At 33.7% G+C, this 26,666-nt stretch overlaps 1 protein-coding gene across 1 annotated transcript; it reads right to left on the bottom strand.

The window, feature by feature from the left end:
* Positions 1-7,117: 7,117 nt before the first annotated feature.
* shox (short stature homeobox) lies at positions 7,118-25,686 on the bottom strand. Its single transcript, XM_039744750.1, has 5 exons — positions 25,281-25,686; positions 22,381-22,589; positions 17,860-17,917; positions 17,375-17,463; positions 7,118-9,658 (listed from the first exon to the last, which is right to left on the bottom strand). Exons 1-5 carry the CDS (start codon positions 25,531-25,533, stop codon positions 9,413-9,415), a joined length of 855 nt encoding a protein of 284 aa, XP_039600684.1. The 5' UTR covers positions 25,534-25,686; the 3' UTR covers positions 7,118-9,412.
* Positions 25,687-26,666: the final 980 nt, after the last annotated feature.

Below are 26,666 nucleotides of genomic sequence, written 5' to 3'. Positions count from 1 at the left end.
TGTTCGACACCGGTCCAAGCGTAGAGTAAGGCGAGCCTCTATACGGGCCTCGGACTCTTCCAGTCGAAGCTGAAGCCTTTGCATTTTGGCTGCCATAGTAGTGAGAACCGCATTCAGGTCTTGCTCATACGACATGGCGAGATAAGATCCTGCCGACTACGCCAACTGTAAAAATACAAAAGGAACAAGATAAGGGGTTTGGGGGATCCACCCCGTATATTGTAAATCTCTGCTGCAAGGCAAAAATATTTGATTAGGCACAAGAGTAACCTCTTCGAACCAAGTCATATAGTAGACTCCAGACCAGGGGGAACATCGGGGTTATATAGTGAAGAGGGAGGAAGAGGCGGGTCATCAGGGGGAAGTGATGTCATCAGAGGGCAGTCTTTATGCTGAAACAGGAAGTGAAAGCACTTAAGTGGTCCTGCAAGGAATGAGAGAAGACATTAGTGCACATAATCAGTCCCCAGGCTGTGCTTCAACAAGAACTAGACCCTGTTGCTGACTCCCATGCGCACGTGTGTGACAATACAATTTTTCCAATTTTTAATATTACAATCACTCATAATATGGTAATTTTTCATTTTGGGGATTGCATAGTATTTATGCAAAATATAGAGCATAAAAGGAGCTTTAAAACAATATGAGAACCATTTCTGTGCAACTTATATTTAGGAGGATATAGCCAGTCAAAGTTAAAAGTCCACCTCCCTCCCAATAAGTTCAAACTTTGTTAGCTTAAATCTCACTTAATACTGATCCAAGATCCATGCAATTTCAGTTTCCCGATAGAATATTGTTTTTTGTAGAATATTATTGTGTTACATTTGCATATGTGTCAATGTGTGGCTAGTACAATAAACAAGTAAACATGAATTTGTAATATATAGTGTGCTCTATCCAATTTTCATATTGAAAGCTCCCCTTTTCACAAGAGACAGTAAAAATGTAAAGAGAATAGTACAGCAATGGGTAGAAATTAAAAAAATGTCTGGAAAGTTTCAGAATTCGATGATTCAAAAAGAATTAAACACTTTTTAAAAAAAAATCTGTAAGTTCCTAAGTAAAATGTAATATGCACAATACTGTACAGTTACCCAGAATTTGTTTTCTAAATTTTGGTCCTTGAAGGTTGTACATATTGCCATGTCGACACTGACAGTGATATGATGAAAGGAGTCCAGCATGAATTTGATTTGATGTGTGCTGTGTGACACAAGAGGCACCATATTAAGCATTTGTAAGATTAAGAAAAAAACTTGTGGATTCCTTTACAAATTGGTTTAGACTAAATGCATAGTTTGTATTTAGTTACTGAGTAATACATTTTTGAGAGTGTTCATTAACTTTTAAATTATGTTGAATTTATAATGATTACTAAAGGGAACTATTATAGCTTGGCATTAATGAGGGACTGCCATAACATACAAAAATGCTGAACATTTTTCCTCTTGCAACAAATGTAATTTTTGTATGATTTTTAAGTAACACTCTCCTGTAATATTTAATTAAAGGACATAACGCAGACATCTAACACCTTAAATGTATGAAAAGAAAATAACTTTAGAAACCTGAACGTAAGAGTAATTTTTTCAGCAAGACCCAAAACATACTTTTTGCCATTTTGCCAACAACTTCACAGTCCATATTGACTCAACTTATAGCCGTCTGCAGAACACAAAAAGGTTTACAAGTGGAACACCTCTTTCTCTAACTGTTGATGCCCCTTTCCTCACCTTTAGATGCTGATCGGTCATTTGATTATTTTTTGGTTTGGCACAATTAAAGCATCTCAAATCAAAATGTAATGCATACAGAGTTACGGCTAAGTGAAATGCATTATATCTGTCTTCTATTCTTTTAGTTATGACATGTAATCTGTTAAAATTAATTAAAATGCAATACATTTTTTCATTGCATTTTAAACTGACAATAAAACTGCATGCCATAATGATAACCAATGGATCATTTAGTTAATATGTTTTTAATTATGACACAGTAAACTGCAAAAATGAAATGTCAACTTTGGAACAAATAATATTCCATAGAATTTAAATGGCCTTAATCAGTGAGTAAAAAGCAATACAGTAAATTTCACAAGTTAATCCCTGCAGCCAGTATAAACAGGTGAGGTAGAAAAGGATTATTAAACTTCCTACATTCTCTCCACTCATTTTGGCCTACTTTACCTCCCTAACAAATCATCTCCCAACAACATTAAATATTGTTTCACTAAATATATGTACAGATTAGTACTTTACATGTACCCATTACTGTATTTAAAAAAGGAAAACAAAGCAAAATTTCCATGTATGATTAACAGTAACAAAGTGAGCATGTTATTATATTGATAAAATTAATTAATAGTAATGGCAATGTTTCAGAGTTAAACAAAACATTAAAAAAATTACCACTTACTACCCAAAGGCTTCCATTAGTAGTTCTCAAGTTCAGCCATGGGGTACCACTGTGGCTGCAGGCTTTCATTTCAACCAGTTTTACAAATTAATGTGTCAGGCTAACAACTAATTGATATAATTGTTTAATTAACTGGTGTTTTTCTTATTTTGCATTTAGGAAAGTGGTTTACAAAAAAAAAATTACAAAATGTGTATTTTTGCATATTTTTAAATACTTATTTTTCTTACAGTTTTCTTTCGAACTCACCTTTTTTCTGTGGAGTCTGCTCCCATCATAGAATCAAATTATTAACAATTTGGTGATAAGCAATGCTGAGACAGGTGCAAATGACACTGAATGAAAAAGTGTCATTTACTTATGTGCCATTCTGTTTGACACATGTACTGTAAATACTTTAAGATCATTGTATAGGCTAATAAGTTATAATTTACCTTTAAAATTTCATAAACCTGTTGATGCAAGGCTTATAGACATGTTTTTTGTTTTATTTGTAATCTATCTACATATCTGTCTGTCTAATGGTAACCTGAAATCGTATACTGAAATAAAACAGATCAGAGAATACATTTTGTACTTTTTATTGTTTAAGTGAATATATAATTAGAACAATTACAGAAAAAAGTATGTAAGTCCAACATTCAATAAAACGTCATTCATAATATTTGGTCATATCAACATATGGTTTTTAGTTTTTCTTATATAGACAGTGCGTGTGTATGTACTGCGTATACTGTATAAGTATATGTATATATATATATATATATATATATATCATCACCCAACGTTGCATTGTGGGGTCAAGTGAAGGCTTGCAAGATCCTTAAAGAAATGTTGGGGAACCAACCCAGTCATCCCTGTTTAATCCATCTAAATCAAAATAAACAAAAATGGTCGCTATGGACATGTCAGGTTTTGGTCACCATGTGGCAGCTCCGTCCTGCGGAGCATTCAGTTCAAAGTGCCTCCTTCCAGTGGCTGTGGAATTTATAGGTGGGGGACTGGAAGGGCCGGATTGAGTTGCCCTCATGAGGTGTCTTCTCAGTAATGCTGAGGGAATAGAAAAGGAGAAAGTTAGCGCAAGTGCCTTCTCTTGACCCATGGTGATAGTACATACCTCAGATATCCCTGACTGGGTAAGATTTTAAAATCTGGTCCTTTCATCTGCTAGTCTGTTCTAAACTCAGTTCCGGTGTTTTACTTGGTGGCACTGTCCTTAAAACTGATTCTAGTTAAAAGGAAAAAAAAATACAGATATCGCCAACGTGAAAATTTTGGGTTCCACAACAGTTTAGTGTCTCTTCCTCACAAAGTGAGATATGCTTGCAAAATGTTATTGAGATTAGACGAAGTGTGTGGAATTCCATAAAGAAGAAACACACAGACATTGAGTTTCATATATATATATATATATATATATATATATATATATACAGTATATATACTGTATATATATACAGTATATATATATATATATATATATATATATATATATACACAGTATAGATTAGACACGTGTGATTGATGAGCATCTTCAGGTCTCTAAGATTAATAGTAATTCTCTTCCTGTTCTCTTCCTTTTCACCTGTAGACCAGATGATACAAAGCAATAAGAATTCTGATGACGTCATTTTCTCTTCTGGCCTGGAACTCTCACCTCTTCCGTTCTGGGATAGACATAAGCATCTGAGAACCTAGTAGTCAGTGTTCATTAAAGAACCCGCATATGATGGAATCACTTCCTGCCTCCAGGAGCAACTATAGTTAAACTTGTTTCTCACTTCAGAAGAGAACTCTGGGCTTCACAACTGTCTTATTGCTTATTTGCTTTTTTATTTAGTTGTTTACTTATTTATTTACTAGCCTACGTGGCTTGCCTGTTAAATAGGGTTACCAGGCTGGTACCCTAACCCTTTGAAGTTTTCTTGCCTTATAACTTACAATATATAGCTAGGTGTAGGATTTGAACCCTGGACACAAAGTCCATGAGGCAGCAGTGTTAACCACCTTCTCATTGTGTTGCCATATACGGTATATATCATAAAATTTGACATAAACAAAAGCTTAGTCATTGAAAGTTTTTATTGTCCAACATTTATTGATAATCAATAACATAATGCTTGTTCAGTGTAAGGTCTGTTGTTGAACCAGTCCTCCAATCAGTCCAGTTATTTTCTTCTTTCCGTTAGTCCTTGAAGCTTTGAAAATGACGAACAGCAAGATGGCAGGTTCTCCAACCTCCTCCAGTTAAATGCAGGAAAAACATGTATGTTAATTTCATATTTATTTAAGACATTGTAACAAACAGATTTTCTGAGTGAGAGATGTTCTGCTGAATGTCACAGTACTGCAATTGCTCACAAAAGATTTTTCAGTTTTCTTCCGTATGAAAATCACTGCTATGGGTCTTGAATTTACTAACGTTATAAGAATTTTAATGAAGACCACTTTTCTATGTACTGACTGTAAAGTACAGTATATTAATCTGCTTATTGAACTGGCAAAAATGTATTGTTTCCATTGTCAACATTTCCACCTTAAAAGAGGTAATGTTTCTATTATATTTACATATTTGCATGTTCTATTTACAGGGGCCATTTAAAAACTGAGTTAATGTGGCAATCTTTAGAATCTCAGTAAAATAAGGCCTTTTCAAAAATACTTTAATTGCAAACAGCTTAAATGAGGCTGGGATCATTTTGTTCATAGATTAAACATATGCAAGAATTAAACTGGTAAAACAAATGGCAAACCGTGTGATTAAATAAAGTATAAAAGCGTATTGACCAGCAGTTGGAAATTAAAGTAAGGTGTGACTTTAACAAATCTGATGTCATACAGCAAAATACTATAGTCGGTTCATGATGGGTTTCTTTTAAGAAGAAGTAACTGTCTGCTACGTTACAAATTTCTTAAGTTGTATGTACTAATGAATGTGTACAAAATCTAAAACGATAGATTTCATTTAACTCTCATCATTTATACCTCATTGGTAGAACAGTTGAGTAACAACATTGCACTGGTGAATTCAGGCATATACTGTACTATTTAAAGCAGAATTCATAATTTCAGTCTGTTTCTAGCACATAACATTATATTTTTATTGAAACTGTAGATATACAGTATAGTTGTGATTGTATTTTTTAATACTTTCTTGCAATTACATTGTTAACATTTTAAAAATGTATCTTATTTCAGCCATTTCAATTATTATTGCATCAAATTTATTTCATATTAAATAATCAAAATGCAAAAATATTAAGGCTTTTTAAAATTTTCTTTATTAATAACACTACTGATAGACAGAGACACAGCGTTGCTGTAATAGGCTTCTAAAAATATGGAATCATGTTTATCAATTTAAGTGATGCCCGATCGGCCTCAGCATTTAAATGAAGGCTAGAGACCAATTATTTAGGGACAGCATACGGTGCAGCAGTATGAACTGCTAGTGAGGCTCTTCATATTGCAATTATATTGCATGTTATTAAATTAGCTCTTACTCTCTTTGCCAGGCCTTTTTTCTTTCTTTCGAAGTGTCCTGCAGTGGGAATCAATAGCATCGGCAATGACAAAACCAGCATCTGACTTATTGTATTTTACTTGAATCATGCACACTGGCATGTAACACTGTAGAATGCTTGGGGGCTTTGACCAGCTTGTTGGTCCAAGTCACACAGACTTTCCTTTTTCTGATTCAGACCCCAACTAATTATATTCTCTAGGATCTGTACAAACAGGAATTTTGTTTTCCTTTTGATCACTGCGAAATGGCCTTAGTTCAATATACTTAAACATTGTAATTTACTTACAGTATTTTGGTAAAATTTGGAGTTTTAAAAACCTCAACTACAAAAAATTATTACATACATTTATTTATATTTAGCAATGATTTGTCTGAATATGGGTTTTGTTGACTGCATTGTGTACAGAAAGATTTTTTTTAGTTTCTTATGTATTTAAAATCTAAACTTTGTAAATGTTTCAAGCGCTCCAGACTTGCTAATGAGAAGTGGCTTATGTAAAAATTCTTTCTGCATTTACTGTATATAACTCCTAAACATTTATATTTAAATTAAACAGAAGAAACCTGAGCAATGGCATTGCACCTCTCCAGTCACTGATGGGCAGACGATAATTAGTCCTAGCGACTGACATTATGAAAAAAAATCAAAACATCAGACACTGGAAACCACATGATAAGTTACGCTATAATCTAAAAATGGCTAAACGTTATTCCTAACATTAGCCCATAAACATTCAGTCATATCTCCTGTCATTGTTCAATTGGGTTCAAATCATGGGCACGATGTGTACGTCATCATTAAAATATATACAAAACATGTTATACTAGCCGCAACTAAAACCCTTTTCCTTTCTTTTTTTTTTAAACAGGAAGCTCAAGTAGAGTTAATTCTTATTAATCACTTCATAGTGTTCTCCATTACACAAAGCCAAAACTGTACATATAGTGTGCACGGTAACAAAGTGTGTCTATGTTTATAGTTGCGCTCATCTTATATTGTGCTAGTTCCACAGTTTTAAAAGAAATATTCTTGCAATTGTGAAAAATATACTTCTGTTAATAAGACATCCAATAATGGCATTGCAGAAATGACATAGAATGAATGTATTTATACTGAAGCATTTTTCTTCTAATAAATTGTATTTAACATAGAAGTAAAAAGTCACACCCAAGTCATTATACAGATAATATATTATTGTTACAACCTTTTACAAATGTTTAGAACTTTATTAATACTTTACTTGTACAAGATGTACATTCAGATTGCGTGATCCAACAAAACACACCTTTGAACTTAACTGTCTGATGAACTCCTGACTGACATGCTTGCAAAGAACACAGAACCAAAAAATTATTTTTAACAAATTGTGTAGACTTAAAAATACTGTATGAATAAACTGACGAAAGCAAACTTCTGTTTCTTACTTGAAGCATCCCTGAAATATCTGTAAACTCGAAAACACTTAAACTATGCATTCACACTGGCTGTTCAAAGGTGGCAAAATGGAACATTTAAAAAAATATATAAAAATAAATGCGAAGCAATGTAAAATTTACAGTCATATTTAAAATATTCTCATTTATAAACTTTCAAACAACAGAATAAATAAAAGCACCCATGACATGAATTGTCTAATTAAAAATTGATATTACAAAGTAATTGCTTAAATGGCTTATGAACAAAAATGTGCTTCACCACTAATGTACTGTTAGAGGTAGACGTATACTAGGATCATCTTTTTTATAAACAAGCACTAGTTGTCGTACCAGGGTCTCTTAATTCACAAAAAAACTATGTAAGCATCTTTGAAGAGCAGCTGATTCTGTTAATTGCAACCTTTTTCATTTTGGGACTCATTGAAAGACAAAATAATAACTTTGAGGTAATGTGTGTTCACTATGATGGAAAACAGGCTGACTTAAACTAGAGTGAAATTATGCTGTTTTAACTTGTATGCTAATACAATTAGCAGTAACAATATGCTTTGTTTATGATCCTAGTCTTTCTGTTGTTGGACCATACAACATACAATGAAAGTGCTTTTGTCTACCTCAACACATTATTGTTATTTTCTTTAGTTATGCATACAAAATTAAGTATTAAATATCATTGATCTACTGGGATTATGGCACATTTGCTGATGAAGTCATAATTTTACATCAGTTAGAAAAAAACAATGTCTGTTTGTTTGGCAAGAAAATACAATGCACTGATTATAGTGCTTAAAAGACTGAAGATTGCTGTTCATTTCCTTAATAGTTTTCTTCTATTCTAACAAAAAAAAATATCAATATTTACAGTATTGCACTTTACTGCACATAATTGCAATTTAGTTAAACTAATATGCCATTTAAAATTAAATAATCATAAGTACCCTTTATCCTTTCTTAAACCACTTTAAAACCCTTGTTTGTGGCATGTTACGAGATTTTTGAGATAATCAAGACTTCAAACCAATTTTTGAATTACTGTTTTGTTACTATTGGCTTCAACTGCCTGTTTGAAAAGGAGCATTTGCTTATTCCACTGATTGTAAACAACATGAAACACTTCATTCCCAAGTCAAATCAAAACACAGTCAATTGGCAAAACCAAACAACCCCCAATAATATGGTCATATGCTTTTTGTCATGTAAAACCATGAAAAATGCACCAAGGGAGACACCATTCCCTTTCAAAACTAAAAAGAGTACAAAGCATGAAAAACAAATATAACACATTTGAAATAGGAGGTTGTTATTGCTGTTTCCCAAATGTCTGCAGCTACACTGAAAGGCTTTTTTTTTCTTTTTTGCAGCAGAGCTTAAACAGCAAAATACTTTCATGGCAGTGAACATAATATTTATGATAAAGTGAAAGCAGTGGAGACCAGCCCCAAAGATCGACTCATGCACCAAGACAGGACAATTACGCAATGGTTGGAGAAGATGTGTATGGCCATTTTGTGAGCTTGAAAGTCCAAGGCCTTATTGTCTTTTCCTGCTGTCAGCTAAAAAAAAAAAAGAAACTGCTCTGTGTGTCCTTTTGGAAAGATGTTTTCCATATAAATATATATAGTTATGTTTATGTATGAGTATGTAAATATATAATGTATGCATTTAATGTTTGGACATCAAGTAGCATAGAATCCAGCTTTCCGTGCAAGTTCCATGCATGTCTCCCAACTCAAAATAAAGTTGACTGTAAAAGGATCCAACAAGTTATTTATATCTGACACCTTCAACAAGTTCTTGGCCATTTTGAGTTTAAAAAAAAAAGATTAGGAAAAGAAAAAACTAATGAAAGCCGACTGTACTTCATTGGTATTTAATTATTATCTAAGAAGTGGTTTTGTTTTGGCAGCTGCTTCTCTGAGAGTTTGTTTTTTTTTATGTTTGCTTGTTTTTTGTTGTCTTTTTCATGTGTCATGGCCTTTTTGCAGCAATAGTCTGTTTAAAAAGTCACATAGTAAAAGTTCCCCTCCAAGGTCAGAGCCCCAGGGCTTCGGCATGTTTTCTTGCTTTCAGCCGGAGATCGGCGATGCTGGAGTTTTTGCTGTTGCTCTTGGCGGCCGCGGCCACTACTGCTGCTGCAGAGGCGGTATCTGCGAGTGATGCAATTGGCAGTCCAAAGGGAGGGGGCGGGAACATGAGGTAAGGAGCATGAGCTGCAAGGTGCGGGTGGAGGTGCGGGTGTGTGTGCGCGACTCCTTCCAATTGTAACTGGGCCTGGACCTGTGGGAGGAAATGGAGACATTTGTTAAACTACTCATAATAATCATCAGCGATAGTATACTACTTTCACTTAATCATCATGTAACTTGACCCACATTAGTACAATAATAATCTGCAGCATATGAAATAAGAAGAAATAAACTGTTTTTTCAGCTCTGTCAGAAACTAATGCTAAAATGCCTTACAAGATTACAATAGAATAGTAGGGGGTCTATTGGGAAAAACAAACCAATCCCCTTTTCAGTTTTACAAGTGTTATGCAAAGCTGCTAATTTAATAAGAAATGATATCTTTCATTGTGAGAACTTTTGGTTAATATTTTCACCCTACGTTAATGGTCAGAAAAATTTCTTGTCCAGGTCTTTCATATTCTTGCTGCTTAGCTTTCTCTGTTTGTCTTTTATATATGGCTAGAATTAATGTATTAAGAGTGATGAATACAATGATGTGGAATAGTTACCTTTCTTTAACCTAAACTACTGAAATTGTACTAAAATCAACAACTGCATATTATTTATACTTCACTTTAGGTATGGGTTCATTTTCTTAAGTAAGAAAATGAAAAATGCAAAAGAAAACTCTCCATTTCTTCTATCTTCTCTAATTGAAGCACCTTAGTGGAGCAGTAACAGTAGCCCTACTGTAAAGTAAGTAACCTTTGAAGCCTGGTTTGATTTCCAGCAGAGGCAGCTTCTTGTTGGAGTTTACATATCATACCTATAGTTCAAACAGTTTCCCCTCACACCTCCAAGCAATTTGTTGTGTCAAATATGGAATTTAAATTGGCCTATTACAAGTGTGTGTAAGTGGGTCCTGCAATGACCTGGGTTCCTGTCCAGACTTGCTTTTTTGCAGGAATAGATTCAAATTCATCTATGCTGAATTCAAATAATGAATGGATAGAAGAATGCTTTTCTAAATTTGTCTACTTGTGCATGTCAGGGTACATTATTATTTCCAAGGGAGTGCAAACACAGCTCAGTTAAGCATAATATTCATTGTGTTTTGCATTTTCCTGCATTCAAGCAGTGACAGTAGGCCATATTGCCAAATAGTACACCATAAACATTTTTTTGCTAACATCATCCACATTCACCTCTTCCAAGTTCACCTTGAACTAAAATAAATTATGAAGACCCCTCTCATCCATTTATTTTCAGTATATGGTCATATCAGTTCAAATTTGTTATGAACAGAATCTTTTTAAGCAGAACTAGGTGTTAAAGCTTAAACCAAACATGAATGGTGTTGTATTCTATGATAGAGCGCAGTCATGTTAAGCACAGTCTAGAGCTGAATCTACACATTTGAAAGATTATTTATTTTTTGGGTCTAAAGTCCTTTTTGGGTCCTTAGACTTCTAAGGATAAAAGAAATGAAACTCCATTGGGCAGTCCTCCAGAAAGAGCTCAAGCAAATGGTAAACATATACTTTAAAAACACTGAAATTATTTAAAGCAACATTTTGGTATCTTTCTTCTGTATTTTTTCAGTTGTATTCTGCCTCCGCATATTTGTTATCACTGTATTGAACAGATATTACCACCAGCATTGTTCACATTGAAGGGGATAACAACCTATGTATAGTCTTAAAGGTATATTATCAGTGATTTAAAGAATGATGGTTGTATGTGTTTGCAACAAAAGCTCTGATTACCAAAATTAATCAAGTACTGTTCTTTGAATGCACACATGGAAATATGCACAATTAATTTCAGTAATCGTGCTAATAAAAATCACACTCACTCTATGTTGTGTTATCAAAACTATATATAGTAATTGGCTATTTTGTAACTTTCCATTTGGCATGAGTGAGTGTGTGCAAATGAATGAATTTCCCCTGCAATGGACTCATGGGATGCTCTCTTAGAGTAGGTGTTTGCCTTCTGCAATGTGCTGTCAGGATGGATCATGACCACCCCATGACACTAGCATGGCTTAATGTGCTCCGTTTGGCTCTATATCATATTTGATTTATAACAATAAATAATGATTTGTCGATTATTGATAACATACATATTAGCCAAAGGTTCATATTATTCTTGACAAATGGAATCTGGTTTAGTGGAGTTCAATACACTAACCAAGAGAATATTTGTTTTACTCTCTCACTCTTACTAACACTGTATACATTTTACTTGTTAGAGTCAGCTGCTAAAATTCCCCCGGAGGTAACATCATTAAAACTACAAGTGTTTGTGTATACTTAGCACAAGCATATAGTTAAGATTTTTTTTTTCATTTTTATAGTTTAGGGTGTTTGCTTTTCTTTTTATATGTTTACATTGATAAAAATGAATCAGAATCATTGCCTTTGATATATTAAATCATCAACAGGCACTAGGTCTCCACAACCCTAAGGTTAAATTAACTGGGGCTGAGAATGGTATTGTATGGTATTGGTAATGATTTATTCCAGCATACTCCAGTGTTAGAAATTAAACATAAAACAGTTATGTTTATGTGTTCATATCAGATTATACTTTACATATTTTATAATCTCTCTTCTGTTCTTTTTCCGGTTCTCTGCGGTGGCGACCTGCACCACCTCCACCTAATTAAAGCACCATGATGTCCCTACATTGATGGATTAAAGGCCAGAAATCCATGTGACCGTCATCATCAAGTCCTTCCATGAGAATCCTGAATACAAGGAGGACTAATCATTTATGTTAGGTAGAACGCCTAGAGGGGGCTGGGCAGTGTCATGGCCTGGAACCCCTGCAGATTTTATTTTTTCTACAGCCGTCTGGAGTGTTTTCTTTTTTTTGTTTTTTCTGTCCTCCCTGGCCATCGGACCTTACTTTTATTCTATGTTTAATCAGTGTTCTCTGATTGTAATTCTTACTTTGTCTCTTTTCTCTTTCTTCATCATGTAAAGAACTTTGAGCTACATTATTTGTATGAAAATGTGCTATATATATATATAAATGTTGTTGTCGTTGTTTATAAGTATTGTTGAAGTATTAATATTGTGAATATACAGATTGTGTCAGTTTTCTAAAATATCTCAAATACATGCTTGCTGTAACTCCTCATTTAAAGCAATTAGAAAACCAGCAATCAGCCAATGTGTTAATATTGCTCCCAGTTCTCTTCTGAGAAAAATTAACTTCTGAGAAATACTTGAACTGTTTCTTTAGATGATATTGCAGGCTATGTTTATAATATTCACTCTGCAGAGTTTTATTTCTGGAATTCCCCTACAGCACCAGACAGTATTGCTCTTATGAAACGGTACTGTTTCTATGTAAACAAAATGGGCTGGTTATTTTAGGGTCAAAAAGGCAAAAAAAAAAAAAAATTTTGCAAGCACTGGTCGTCATTATTATTAATAGAGTGTACATTCTGCAGTTAACATGGATAGCATACAGATAAAATTAGTGTGAAATGAGTTTTATGCTGTTTTACATTTTCAGCTGCTTTATTATTTTAATGCTAAGCATTTAAAACACTTCAAATTGTATAAATATAAACATATATACATATTTATATATACTGTATGTATGTGTGTATATATAGATATGTATAGATATACACTGTATATATATGTGTGTATATATAGATATGTATAGATATACATCATATATATATATATGTGTGTGTGTGTATAATTGTCCATTCACATTGTTCAAGCAGATCTATCCTGCCATTGCAAAAACATTCAATTAAGGTGCAGTCCATTTGACTTCACTTTCTTAAAGTATTTTTACTAAACAATATATTATAATTAGATTTTTATGATCAATAGGTGACCAAACCATTTATATTCCCTTAAAAATGTTTAAATAATAAGGAGAAAAGGTATCAGCATGAGGAAATCACAAAAGTTGATAATAAAGTTTAAAAAAATAACTGACAAATATGTTTTACAATGGCTGTTCCAGCAACTGAATTTTTAATGCAATGTCATAAGTTTATAGAGGAAAGATGGACTGCATTAAAAAGTAGTAATAATACAGTAGCACTTTATTTAAAAAAAAAATTAAACTATAAATGCTTTCATTTAGTTACAGTTCTATTCCCATATTTATATTATCAATATCCATAATAAAATCTAGATATAGGCATTTTTCACCCATGCCTGAGACCTGCTTAGTCCATTAGAGGAGGCTATGTCTTTCCCACCAGTATGAGGCACAAGGTGGGCATAAACACGGACACACACTCGAACACTGCCTCAGTTTTACAGATTCCAGTCTAACGCGAACATGTTTGGAATGTTAAAAGAAGACAAGAATCCTTGTTGGAAATCTATGCTGACATGGAGTACCTCTGTACATATAGTGACCAGTCAAAGATTTGAACCAATGTCTTTGGAACTGTCAGACTGCCCTGATAAACCCTGCAGCACCATGGCTATACATCTGCATTTATTGCCTAAATTGACATTACTGTAAATCACTGTAAAATGTTATATGTAATAATACACTTTATTTGGACTTTAAAATGTTTACTGTGGGAAACTACTCATATCTACCACATTAATGGGTAGTATGCATGACTGCACTGTCACATTTTATATTTAAGTGACACAAATTATTATTAATTGAACTTGGTAAATTTTTGAAACATTTACGACACTCTCTTGGAAAATGCACAAACCATTTACTCATACCTAATAACAATTCTTTAAGTGGCAGCCTAATCGAAATATAATAACATCTAAATAGTCCAAAATGAACATTTTGGAAAATAACTCATCTCATTCCAGACCTGCATAATCCAATTCAGTGTCTTGGGGTCTCAAGTCTATTCTGGTAGCACTGAGCGCAGGCCAGGAAACAACTTTAGATAGAATGCTAGTCCATTGCAGGACCCGTTCATGCACATGCCTAAAGTCACAGTAGGGCCAATGTAAAGTCGACAATTAACCTAAAGGGCAAGACTTTGGAAATGCTGGGGGTGTGGACTGGAATACCCGGACAAAAATGCATGCAGGCCCTGGGAGAATGTGTAGATTCTAAACAGCCAACATCTGGGCATGGGAATCAAATCCAGTATGTTGGATTCAGGAGGAAACAGTGCAAACCACTGCTCCACAATGTATATTTATCAATTTACTAAATACAGTTTTCAAAGTAGACTGCATGTTTATTACTAAAGGCACTCATAACACTGTACCTAATTTTTCACTCTTTTTAATTCCCAATAGCAAATTTAGATTAGTCACTGTCAGTTTTTGTAATTGTTCTGATTTGTTCTAAGTAACGTATGATGAGTGTAATTTGTTGAGCAGCCATCCGTTACTTGACTAACATGTACCTTCTGATATATTCACTTGGTGCTTCAAGATAAACATAGGATAACCTGAGAATAAATGTCTGTATAATTTTGATGAAAACTCTGCTTTCTATAACTCCAATAAAGAAAAAGACTGAAAAATAAACACAGCCCTTTCCATTACCAATTATCTACCCAGAACAAGTCTTGCCTTAAAACTATTCATGGAATATTAAAAAAAGGTCCCACTGGAATTGCAGAAAACAGCAATATAAGCCTGCATACCTATGTGTTTTAAACATTAAGCTTTTCAAGCTGTACTTCAAAAGAAATGTTTCAGTAATTTGACAGAAATCACATGCAGCATACTGACAGTGATATTTAAATGAAACTTTAATTAACATTTTTGGACAACACTATTTTTAATAATACTATTAAGCCAAAATATTGTAATAGCAACTGCAGAAAATAAAATCAAGTGAGATCTTTACACATCCTGAATTATCAATAAATATCTTTGTGTGCTGTGTAAAAAAATGACCTCTAGGTTTTCTAATCCTATGGCTACACTTGCAAGCCTAAAAAATGTCATTAAAGAATAGAGACTATTAGGTACATGCTGTGTAAATCAACCGCACAGCTATAGTGTGAAGATATTTTGTAAAATAACTAGTGAATTAAAACATGCTATGAGTTACAATTACCTTATGTGAACTGCAGTGCTTATTGTTCGTTATATATATGCAATGTTAAAATATTTGTTTTGAGTCCTACACTGCAATGGAAATGATATCCTGAATTTGGCACATTATGCTACATATCAAATATTTTTAGTTGAGTCAACTGTTGAATAGAAAAGATTTATAAAAAGTAAAATAACACTTTCATGAAACCAAAACATTCACCAAAACTTAGTGACGGTACAACACACTAATATTACTCTGTTTCAGACAGCAAGATACCAATTAATTAAAGCAAGCTGTGAACTCTTGATCAATAGCTTTGCTAAAAGGCTTCAAAAAATTAATAAAGGCACACACACACTCATCCTTAAGTTAGAGACTAAATTAATATGTCATTAAAAATTTTCGAATTATGTTTATTGAATATTTTAATCTAAATTACTGATTTTTATATTAAAATGAATCAGTTTGTTTTCCATACCATTCTATATATTTATCCATCTATTCTCTGAAACCGATTATATAGCAAAATGGTCACTGAGAGATTAAAACTGTACATACATAGTGTTAAAAGCAAGTCGGGAAACAATTGGAGTCAACCATCCTTTCCCGGGCCTCTCTACCAAATGTGACTATGTATAAATGGACATTTTTCTCGTTTTCATGCATATCTTTGAACAACAAGAAAAGCTTACACTTGTTTTCTTGAATTCTTTAGTTTGTTTTTAAAATGCATTTAGCTATTCTGATTATAAATCATTTTTAAACTAACCAGCCAGCTTAAGTGAATTCAACACCAACAGTAGGGGTATTGACCTTAACTTTACTTGTTAAATTAAAGGGCTGGTCAGTATTCCAAAAGGGAAGAAAATTTCTAAAAGCCAATTATCAAGCTAACTGATAATGTCCAGCACTCACGTAGCACTCCATCAGCCAGCATATAAACGTAAAGGCAACACATTGTCAGCTGGAAAGTTCACCTTAACAGCCAGCAACAACATAATGCTGGTATCTGCACTTAACAAAAGAGCAGTGTTTCGAGTTTCCAAGAACAACTTGCAATTCACTGAGCTGTGCCAAGTCAAAAAATGAGTTAAAGGAAATAAAAAAGAAACTTAAAAAATATTAACTGTTTTTATCAAAGAAACATACATACGATTCATATTATATTATTTTCTACTTGAAGCTCCCCCATTACCCCAGCTTGTATTAAGTGGAGTTCAGAATGTTATGTTATCTTAAGTTATATGTGATGCAAACAGTTAAGAAAACAAACCTGAGAACTTTTAATTTATTTATTCTTTTTCAACAATTGCAAAAATAGTGATTCTGTGTATGTAAAGCTAATATTAGCCCAATATTGCTTTAATTGTCTTCTGGAATAGCCACTCATTTATCCTTCTGTGATGTAACAGAAAATTAAAGGGATTTTCAGTTTTCTTATTTTTTTATTGACGGGAACTCAACGGATGGTTAAAATTCTTTGGTTTCTGAAAGGTTAAACTGGATAAGGCCCCTATATTTTTCTGTCTCATTCTAATAATGTGTATATTTTCTTGTGTTACTAAAAAATCATAACCAGTACGTAAAAATGGTTTGTAAAGCCCCAGGTATCTAAATCTATATATTTTAAACTACTTAGTGAAATATAGAAGTCACTAAATATTTGTGCTGATTAATATTTGTTCTTCATACTATTTTCAAAACAAGACTAATATTTAAAAAAGAAAATGGATGTCAAAATGCTTTAAAGGAGGCAGGCAGACAACTTTTACAGTAATACTAAACACACCATAATAAACTTGCCTACCTGTTGAAAAGGCATCCTTAATGCACCCATATTAACATAAGGAGCAACTCTGCAGGCATCTAGATGATTTGTTGTACCCAAAATAACACCTAAAAAGAAGAAATGTGTTATTTGTGTTTAAATTATAAACTTGATAATCACTAAATTTACTTGATGAACATTTTCTTTTGTAAAGTGCTAAAGGTCAACAAACTCCTTTAAATTCAGTCATGTGAAAGTAAATATAACTGACCTTTTTAATTTCTGAGATATCTGAAATGGGGCATTTGGTTTAGCAGCCATAAAAATACATGAACACCCTGCCCCAACACTCATCATTAGTCAAACTTTACCCACAGTACCAGCATTTCTTTCCCTCTGCTTTTATAACTATACATTCAGTTATCTTTTAAAATTTGCTGAATGTGTCATTTCTCTAAAAAAATCTAGATTTTTATTATTTAAACCCATGCAAATATGAAGGACAGATAGTATTATTAAAGTACCTTTGTGCATTTGATTTTCCTGTTTCCGACATTTAGCTCTTCTGTTTTGAAACCAGACCTAAAGAAAACACAAAAGACAATTTTGATTCAAATTGTACTGATGCTTGATCGATGTTAATATTTTTATTCGATTTTGCCGTTTCATATTAAATAAATGAACTACTTTTCCCAGCATGTGGAATGATTAATCTGAAGCACAAATAAATCCGATTAAATTAATCTCTCAAAAACGCACACCATAAAACACTGATAAATCGCAAGGGATGATTCTCAACATAAATTATAGTCGGATTCCAATAACACTACTTAAACGTGACAGTCATGGTAAGGGCAGATTATTATCTCAATGCTTTTGTGTTTCTTTATTGATTAATGGCCGCTTGCTTACTAAAATATAAAGTTATAGTGCTTTTGTGGATTTAGGATTGCTATTGTAGTAGGCCCTCCCCCAGTAAGTTCTCTGTCTTTTTTTTTTTTTTCTTTTTTTTTTACTGCCTTTGCTGTCCTATAATCAAAACTCATATTGACGTTTAAGTGCTTGGAAAGAAATTTAGTGTCTTGGATTGCTGGAGCTGTGGTAAATCGTGGTGCCTCACAGCTCTAGGGACTCGGCTTTGGTTAACGGCACGGACACTGAATATGTTACGTTTGTATGTTCGCGTTCTTCGGGGAGGCGTCTTTCCTCTGACAGACATTTACTATACTGTATATCTTAAGTTCCGTTTAAAGTATGAGTGGGTCCAGTCTAGAACCGGTCTGTGTCTGGCTTGAGCCTGAAGCTGCCGAAAAGAGCTCGGCTATGACATTCCCCTGAGAAACGTGTCCTTCTCAGGTCAGGACCAAGGAAGTTACAATTTAATACATTTTAAATGCGTTAAAATGACGAGCAGTGGCATTTTCAGAGTGGCTACGGTGGAGTTTGACGTTGCACCGTTTGTGATTGCGATTGTACTTCTTTCCTGTTACTGCTGTGGATCATTCGGAACGTTTCCATTGACCAGAGTTTGCGTATTTGTAGTTCGGATTAAAAAATGCACCATATTACTTTATCGAATAAAACAACAAACGTCAGCAACTGTGAACTTTTATAAATTGATGTAAAAATATATATTTTTAATTCTAAACCTACAATCCAACGTGAATTTGTTTGTTAACGATTAATTGTACTTTAAGACATGAAAGGAGTTTTGATTTAATTTTGATATTGTTAAAATTAAAGTTAAACTGTATTCAAATTTGAAATATTTGCTTTAAACTGGTCAATCATTTTAGCACAGGATCAGTTCCTGCAATTTCTCGTGAAATTTGATCCTCTCTAACCCGGAAAAAAACATGTTATGAAATTGCTTTTTCGCAAGAGACGTTATATAAAGTGAAGACTCATTCATTTAAAAAAATGCGTTGATTTGCTTTTACAATGACATCTTTCTGAACAAAAACAATACTCATAAACAGGCAGTTTTAAGTTGTAATAAGTGCACGGCTCTATATCTATCTATCTATCTATCTAGGTTGTGAGAAGTTAAAGCCGGCAATTCGAGCACTTACGGGATTGTACCTAAGTGCACTGTGCCATTGTGACATTCTTTTGGGTTAATAAAGTTATTAAAGCCATTGAGTTAATGAAGCTATTGTCATAATCATAACCTACATATCTTTTTTTCATACGAACAGCTGTAAATCTACTTTTGCCCACCCCTATCTATGTGTGTGTGTGTGTTGTTTGAATTCTAGTGTAACCTATATAATGAAATAACAAAGTGAAGCTTTATTCTTGAATTAGCGTTTAATATGAGTTATTGTGGGCCATGAGTGTGAGTTATATATATATATATATATATATATATATATATATATATATATATATATATATATATATATATATATATATATGTGTGTGTGTGTGTGTGTGTGTGTGTGTGTGTGTGTGTGTGTGTGTGTGTGTGGGAGCGTTTGGTTGGAAAATACATTTCTGTACTGTATATCATGCTACGATAAAGAAGAATATGCGGGAAATACAGTAATTTCGGGGGATAGGCCAGGTCACTGCGCAGAACGATTTAAAGCAACCCCAGAGGATTTTTTTTTTTCATTAGGGAATGAAGAATGTACTGTCAGCTTATGATAATATTGTAAGTACTAAAAAGGAAAAGGTGCCAATGTCATCTTCTATCGGGTAATGTTTAAGCAGTAATAAATGTAGTGTTTTGCAGCTCGAGATCAATTCCAATTATCCATGAATATGCTAAGTAAAGCGCAGTACACTGGTTTAGACAGTTATTTCTTCATTAAGGATCACTCAATGATCCGTTTCACAAATACTCTAATCTGATTTCCTTTTGATTTTTATTAGAGACAGTGAATAATGACATTTAATTTAGCTCTGCACCAGAAACCAAAAGATATTAGTTGTAATTGAATTACTTGCCTGCTCCTCACTACGGTCTCATAACTTTCAATTAGGAGTCTGACAGCTGGATGGTGTGGGGTTTCGATACAACACTAAAAATAAAGGTTAATATGAACCATCTACCGCAGGACTCACAATTTATTTACAATGGATTTTCGTCCTAAATTGAACATACAGAGCTCGCCTGGAGTGAAGGTGATACTTCGCCCTAACCTTTATGAAGAGTATGTAAACTGTCTGTGTTTGCAGACTGCTTTGTAACTGTTCGTCTCTGAGCATCTATCCACTCGTCGCGACTATGATCTTTCTTTGACAGAGGAAAAACATAAGCTTTCTTAACCCCTCTACCTTCTAAGTATCTTTTGTTTTTTGTAAAAATACTATATTTATGGTGACAATTCATTCTCATAAAAACAGTTTTTGCTTTCTGTTTTATTATAGCGTTAAAATTGCTTACGATGTTATTGAGGAAATAAACTAATGAGGCAATTTAGTACTCGAATTACTTACAACCCTAACGATCCCATGAATACTGTACAACAGATTGAGAACGTGTGGTGGGTGTGAGCATTGTAAGGATGAGAGAACAAGAAGGAGACGTGGGAGCCTGTTGATCTACAGGGGCTACTTTCATCTCCAGGAGCTCCATTTATTTGTGTGATGTAATTAGATCAGATCAATCTGCAGCATGTTGGCTATGTTGCTTTCTCTAGAACCGTTTAGAGTACGTGGACATAAAAATAAGTGGACTTCTTTCCACTTGATTCTGATTACAATTATGTATGTGACCTGCAGAATTTTAATCTGTTATAAATAGTTATAATTATCGAGACCGCTTCATCCAGTTCTGAGTCGTGCAAATCCCAGTTTATCCTGTGCATAATTAAGAGAAATTTACGAACTTTATGCCTTATATGAAATCTTTCATACGTTTCTCTTAAAACTGAATATGCCCAACTTTGCTGAAGGATGAAGCAGTGTTTGGAGACAACAAATAATGAATTTTGGTATAGGAAACATCTTCAGTATATAGATCATTGATGCTTTGTGGTCTACAATTTATTGCTAAACAGCAATATGAAATATACATTTCTTTACTAAGAGTCTTTATAATTTGTGTGTCTATGTATACAATATTATATAATATTAATATTAACTTATATATATATTATTGTACGAATTGCTAATTTTGCATAAAGAGATAGAACCGTACAGTTTCTTAGGTTTTAATTTAATTGGCTTACATTTCTTAATGTTATTTTGTTTTAATGTAGGCTTTTTACATCTAGAATCGCAATTATTTGTTGCTGGTGTTACTTATTGCTGCTTGCAAAATTCCCTGCTACGTTATTATTTTTATTCATTGGGATTTATTTTACTGTTCGCAGAATTAATTTCATCTTGTTGCCATATATATTAAAGAAAACATTGTAATACACATGAATACAAATAGTAAACTGAAGATCATTTAATGGTACGTAATTAAGGAATTAGCATACTAAACCATTTATTGTTCCTGTTTCCATGGCTACCTTATCCATGCAGGGTCGCGAGGAGCCGCAGCTGGGTCTTATCCAGACAGCATCGGGTGCAAAGCAGGGGTATCTTCTGGACAGAACGACGTTCCAATAAATTCACATATATTAACATTTTCTTTGAAGAGCAATATAATGAGGTTCACGGCTTTCAAATCATTAGAAGGCTAAAGCGCCACTCCTAACCTATACTCTTTACATCAGAAGCCTATAACTGTGGGTTTCGGACATTTGCTTTGCGCCCGAGTGTTAACAGGTGAATTGATTTCAGCTTGAAACAGGAATTACAAGAGGGTAACCGGCGTCTCGCTTAGGGTGGAATTATAGTTTTAGAAAACAGTGGTAGAATGTAGATATTAATTTGTTCATTGATTAGCTCAAGATTATTTATTACAAAAAAGTGTTAATCTTATTTTAAAAAAAGTTTGTTGACAGGAGCTAGTAATATAATGAATATTTTTACATTATCAGAATCATCCAGCCGTGAGAAAGTAGGGTCACTTAACTGAGCACCAAATATCCTGAATACCAAGCGTATAAATGCGGCCGATTGTGTTAATGACTGGCACACCTTACCTGAACCCGGGCCTCCGACAATCCTAATCTCTGGCTCAGTTCTTCTCTCATGAAGGCATCCGGGTAATGCGTCTCATCGAACAGACGTTCGAGCTCGTTCAGCTGCTCCAAAGTAAAATTTGTCCGACTTCGCCTTTGTTTCAGCTTGCTCTGTCCGTCCTCGTCTTCTGATTTCACTTCCTCTTTCTTTTCCTTGCATTCATAAATGCCTACAGAAACAAACAAAAAAAGCTACTTAACGAGCTACTTTTTAACTTATGGATTTCTGCCATTGTTTTAGAGACAGCCAGACGTTTATTTTACACACAATAATGCAGGTGTCATAGGTGGCAAATACTTGACATTTTTGGTCGAGTGTCTTTTACTCCTGTAGTGCTGTAGTCTTGGAATGGTCGGTTACACTTAAAATATAAAATGTTACGTACTTATTGAAAATCGTCTATATGGAATACTGTCTGTAATTCTTTGTGCGAGCGATCTTTTTGTCTGTTTATAGGCAAGGGAATATCATTAGCAGCGTATCAGTGGGTTGATGGGAGAACGGCTAAAGTTTAAGGTTAAGATAACGGTTTTGTGACATTGTCAACGTGGGCGATTATTATACGGCTACTGAAATGGGCATGTATTATAATTTGAAAATCAAGAAATAGTGCAGTAAGCAAAAATTAGAAATGTTTACAAAATGCAAGCTGATCCTATGGCATTTAATACAAACAATTTCCTAAATTACATTCCATAAAGAACTTTTAGAATTAAAAACAGAGGGTCCATTCAGTATGCGAAACAAATGGCATATTAAATATTTTTCTCCAACATCTGCTTTCTGACGAGGTAATAAAATGTTTGCTCACGTTTAATAATCTTTCCACCTCTTTATTATCTAAACATAATTTCTAAGGATGTTAAATGTATACAAATCGATCTTACTAAATTATAAGTTTGCGAGATATTTTTCTTTTACATAAAAGATAATTATTCTATTTTGCTCATATTTAGCCAAAATTTCTCTCATGCTAAACTAAATACATATAACAAAACACGTTCTTTAAAGACTACCATTAAATCTGTCATGTGAGAACAGTACTTATAATGTAGTTAATTTTTAAGTTTGAATCGTTTTTGTTTTTTACAATATGTATACAGTTTTCCTTATGTACACAAGCGATTAAATAACGCAACAATCACACCTTCCTGAGTTTTTTTTTTTTTTTAAATCCGGGCAAATCGAAATGCAGATCAAAAATAAGCAATGCATGTGACTTCTTTCCTTCTGTAAATTTTGTTTATTAACACTTCATTGTATACATCCTAAACAGTTAAACTGACATTGTGTTAAACTTAACATTATTATAATTAATAATAGGAATGGATTTAGATATTGTTTTCTTTGTAGTAGATGTATTTCAGTTATTGTCTTCTTTGCTGAACAGGACATATCTCAGATATATTGTATTAATGCATTTGACAATGTGTTTAATTCCTACATTATAATACATGTAAGATAATAACAATAAGAGCATATTTGAAATGATTAACTTTTATTTGGGTAACAGTTCATTCAAAACAGGCTGCTGTTACATATTTCAACTAGACCCAAGTAACATCAAACCGCCAAAAGCTCTTGTGTTTTCATTATGTAATAATTCAAAATTGAACTAATGCATAAGTGACTATATGTATTAAGCATTGATAATATGTTCATATATTAGGCTAAGTATGTATCAGTCAATTTCAAAAAGAACTGTAAATGTTTTAAAAATTCTGCAATTGCAATAATTAAATTACGAGGGTGAATATTTTATTCATATCAAAACGTGACAGTCATTGATTATAGAAAGTAAAATATAAAGTCTTGTATAATCAAGACATTATATTATATAAGTATATAATAATTTTTCAATGGTTTATATTAACCCAACCGTATCGATTTTATTTTAAAAAACACTAAAACATGTCGCACACATCTGTAAAGTCCGCACAATAAAAGACATTTAGCACAAACCGTGACAAAACGTGAAAATGCTACCAGAGTATTGTATCATATGTTTTAAATCCATCAACAGTTAATTAATTTGTTGTATTCTATTTTCGTTAGCATTTTCATTTGAAAGTAAAGAGATGGTTTTAAAGATATCTTGGGCCTGATCATCCAGTAGTGCATTATTACATAGGTTTCATTACTTAATCGTTTTTAACTTATTAAAATTAATGTTTACACATGTCTGATGTATATAAATATTAAACAGGGTACATTATTTTGAGAATATTTAAAACGTGTCGCGTTTTGCATGTAAACGGAATCGATTTTTTCTTAATTTACTCAACAAGAAAATGACACTTGTGTCCAAGTTAAGGTGCTTTTGAGGGAATTTGTTATCTCTGTAATTTCAAATCCTTGGTCATAGTCTTTGATGATCATACCTCATATTTCTTCAAGAAATAAGAATCATGGTTGTGGACCCGGCTAAAATCTTACGGTTTGTGTGCGTGTGTGTGTGTTTTTAATATTTTAAAAAAATTCGTACAAATCAAATCAAGGTATAATGAAGGGTTAACATGACCATAATACATCAAGACAGTATAAAAGAATAACGTCAGTTAAACTAATTTTCAAGATTTATGTTTTGCAATCAGAATACAGAGCTGTCTTTAATATATAAATATGATGCGCGGTTTAATACAGACACTATGTTGTGTTAGTTGCTTTGAACTTCAAAGCATATTTGTCACAAAGGGCGCAAACGGGGAGAACCAAAGTATATACATACATGTGTCATTTTTAAACTTTTTAATTTTTTATCTGCTTTAATTTCTAATCGAGACATTTGTGCGTCACAGTAGTCCGTTAACTACTGCAGGATCAGGCTCCGTGTGTTCGTGCTCCGAGAGATGCCTCTTACCTTCAGACGTCCTGGTCATGTTAAACTCCTTCAGTTTGTCCTTTTCCAGCTCGGCGTGGTCTTTGAACAGATGCACCGGACAATGGTTCCCAGTTTCACTAATGTCCTGAAGGCTTGAGTCCGAGTTTGCCAGGTCCCTAGTTCGCGCTAAACCACTCTCCAAAACTTCCCTGTATGTAATACTCTCCTTCTTACTGCTCTCCTTTGCTTTCTGGTCGAACGATTTAGAAACGAACGCCGTCAGCTCTTCCATGACTCTCTGCTGTGGTCCTAGTCACAGAGATCCACCTCTATCTTTTTAAACTAACGTCAGTCCGTGCCAGAGCTCCGAAAAGCGGTGTGTTGGGGGTGTAGAAGGTTAGATCACTCCTGCTGTTATGTCGGTCTATTTGAGATCTCACTATTTATACACGGCCACCTCCGCCCAGCCCCCAGATCCGTGTCTGGAGCAATTACAGGCGGCTCTCCGCTCCCAAGTCAACTTTCAACAGCTCTCCCTTACGCTGGCCCTGTACTGAAGGTTCCTAAATTAATGATATTTCTTTAGAAACAAGCATAAATAAATACAACGGTGTGAAATTCATAGAGATCTCTAGTATGAGCATAAATAAGACAGCTTCGGATGCAGTCTTTAAATTTTTCTTATATATAGCAAAACAAAAAGAAGTGGAATTTTATGATGTAAATATTTAATTATCTGAGTCATATTTAAAATGCTTACCCATTTTTAATACGACATGGGTGCGCAATATATTTACACAATTTTACATTGACTAGAAATGTTCTGGGAAATAAATCAAATATTTCATGAATTTTGATTGTTTTTGATAAAACAAGGAGTGCCCCCAAGTTTATTATTTCCAGCAGTGCTTCAGCTTGGCTGTAAAATCAGAATAAACCATCATAACAAATCTTTAATTTCATATCGTGTTTACAGTAATGATGAGCGACTTCCGTGATGTTGTCTCACTATCTTTTCATTATGAAGGACAAGACGCGCAGCCCCCAAACCATGAGATGTGTGTCAAATTCATGGAAAGGGGTTCATTTCCCAAACGTGTAGCCTGGCAGGGATTGGATGGCACGCGTTTTGAACTGGATTTGTTTAAATAATTCAAACAGAAATGATAAAGAACATAAAAATGTGCTCTGTTCTATTTTCATAAGGTGTTTTGTTGCATTAACGCCCTTCCCGTTCTGTTCAGATTGCAAACGTTAAGATGCGACTCTCCGTTAGCTGAGTATATTCACAGTGCAGGCGGCTGAAATGCTCAGTGGTGCTCTATGAAGTGAATGGCCTCTTTTTTCTTTTTGTACGAAAATACAAAGAGATGGACCATCAAATGTATAAAGTATTGCATTTACATGGTATGATAAGGTATCATT

This window comes from Polypterus senegalus, chromosome 2, assembly GCF_016835505.1.
Source record: "Polypterus senegalus isolate Bchr_013 chromosome 2, ASM1683550v1, whole genome shotgun sequence".
In the NCBI taxonomy this organism is placed as follows: domain Eukaryota; kingdom Metazoa; phylum Chordata; class Cladistia; order Polypteriformes; family Polypteridae; genus Polypterus; species Polypterus senegalus.
Note: the sequence above shows the minus strand (reverse complement) of the source record. Positions and strands in the feature narration are given on the sequence as shown.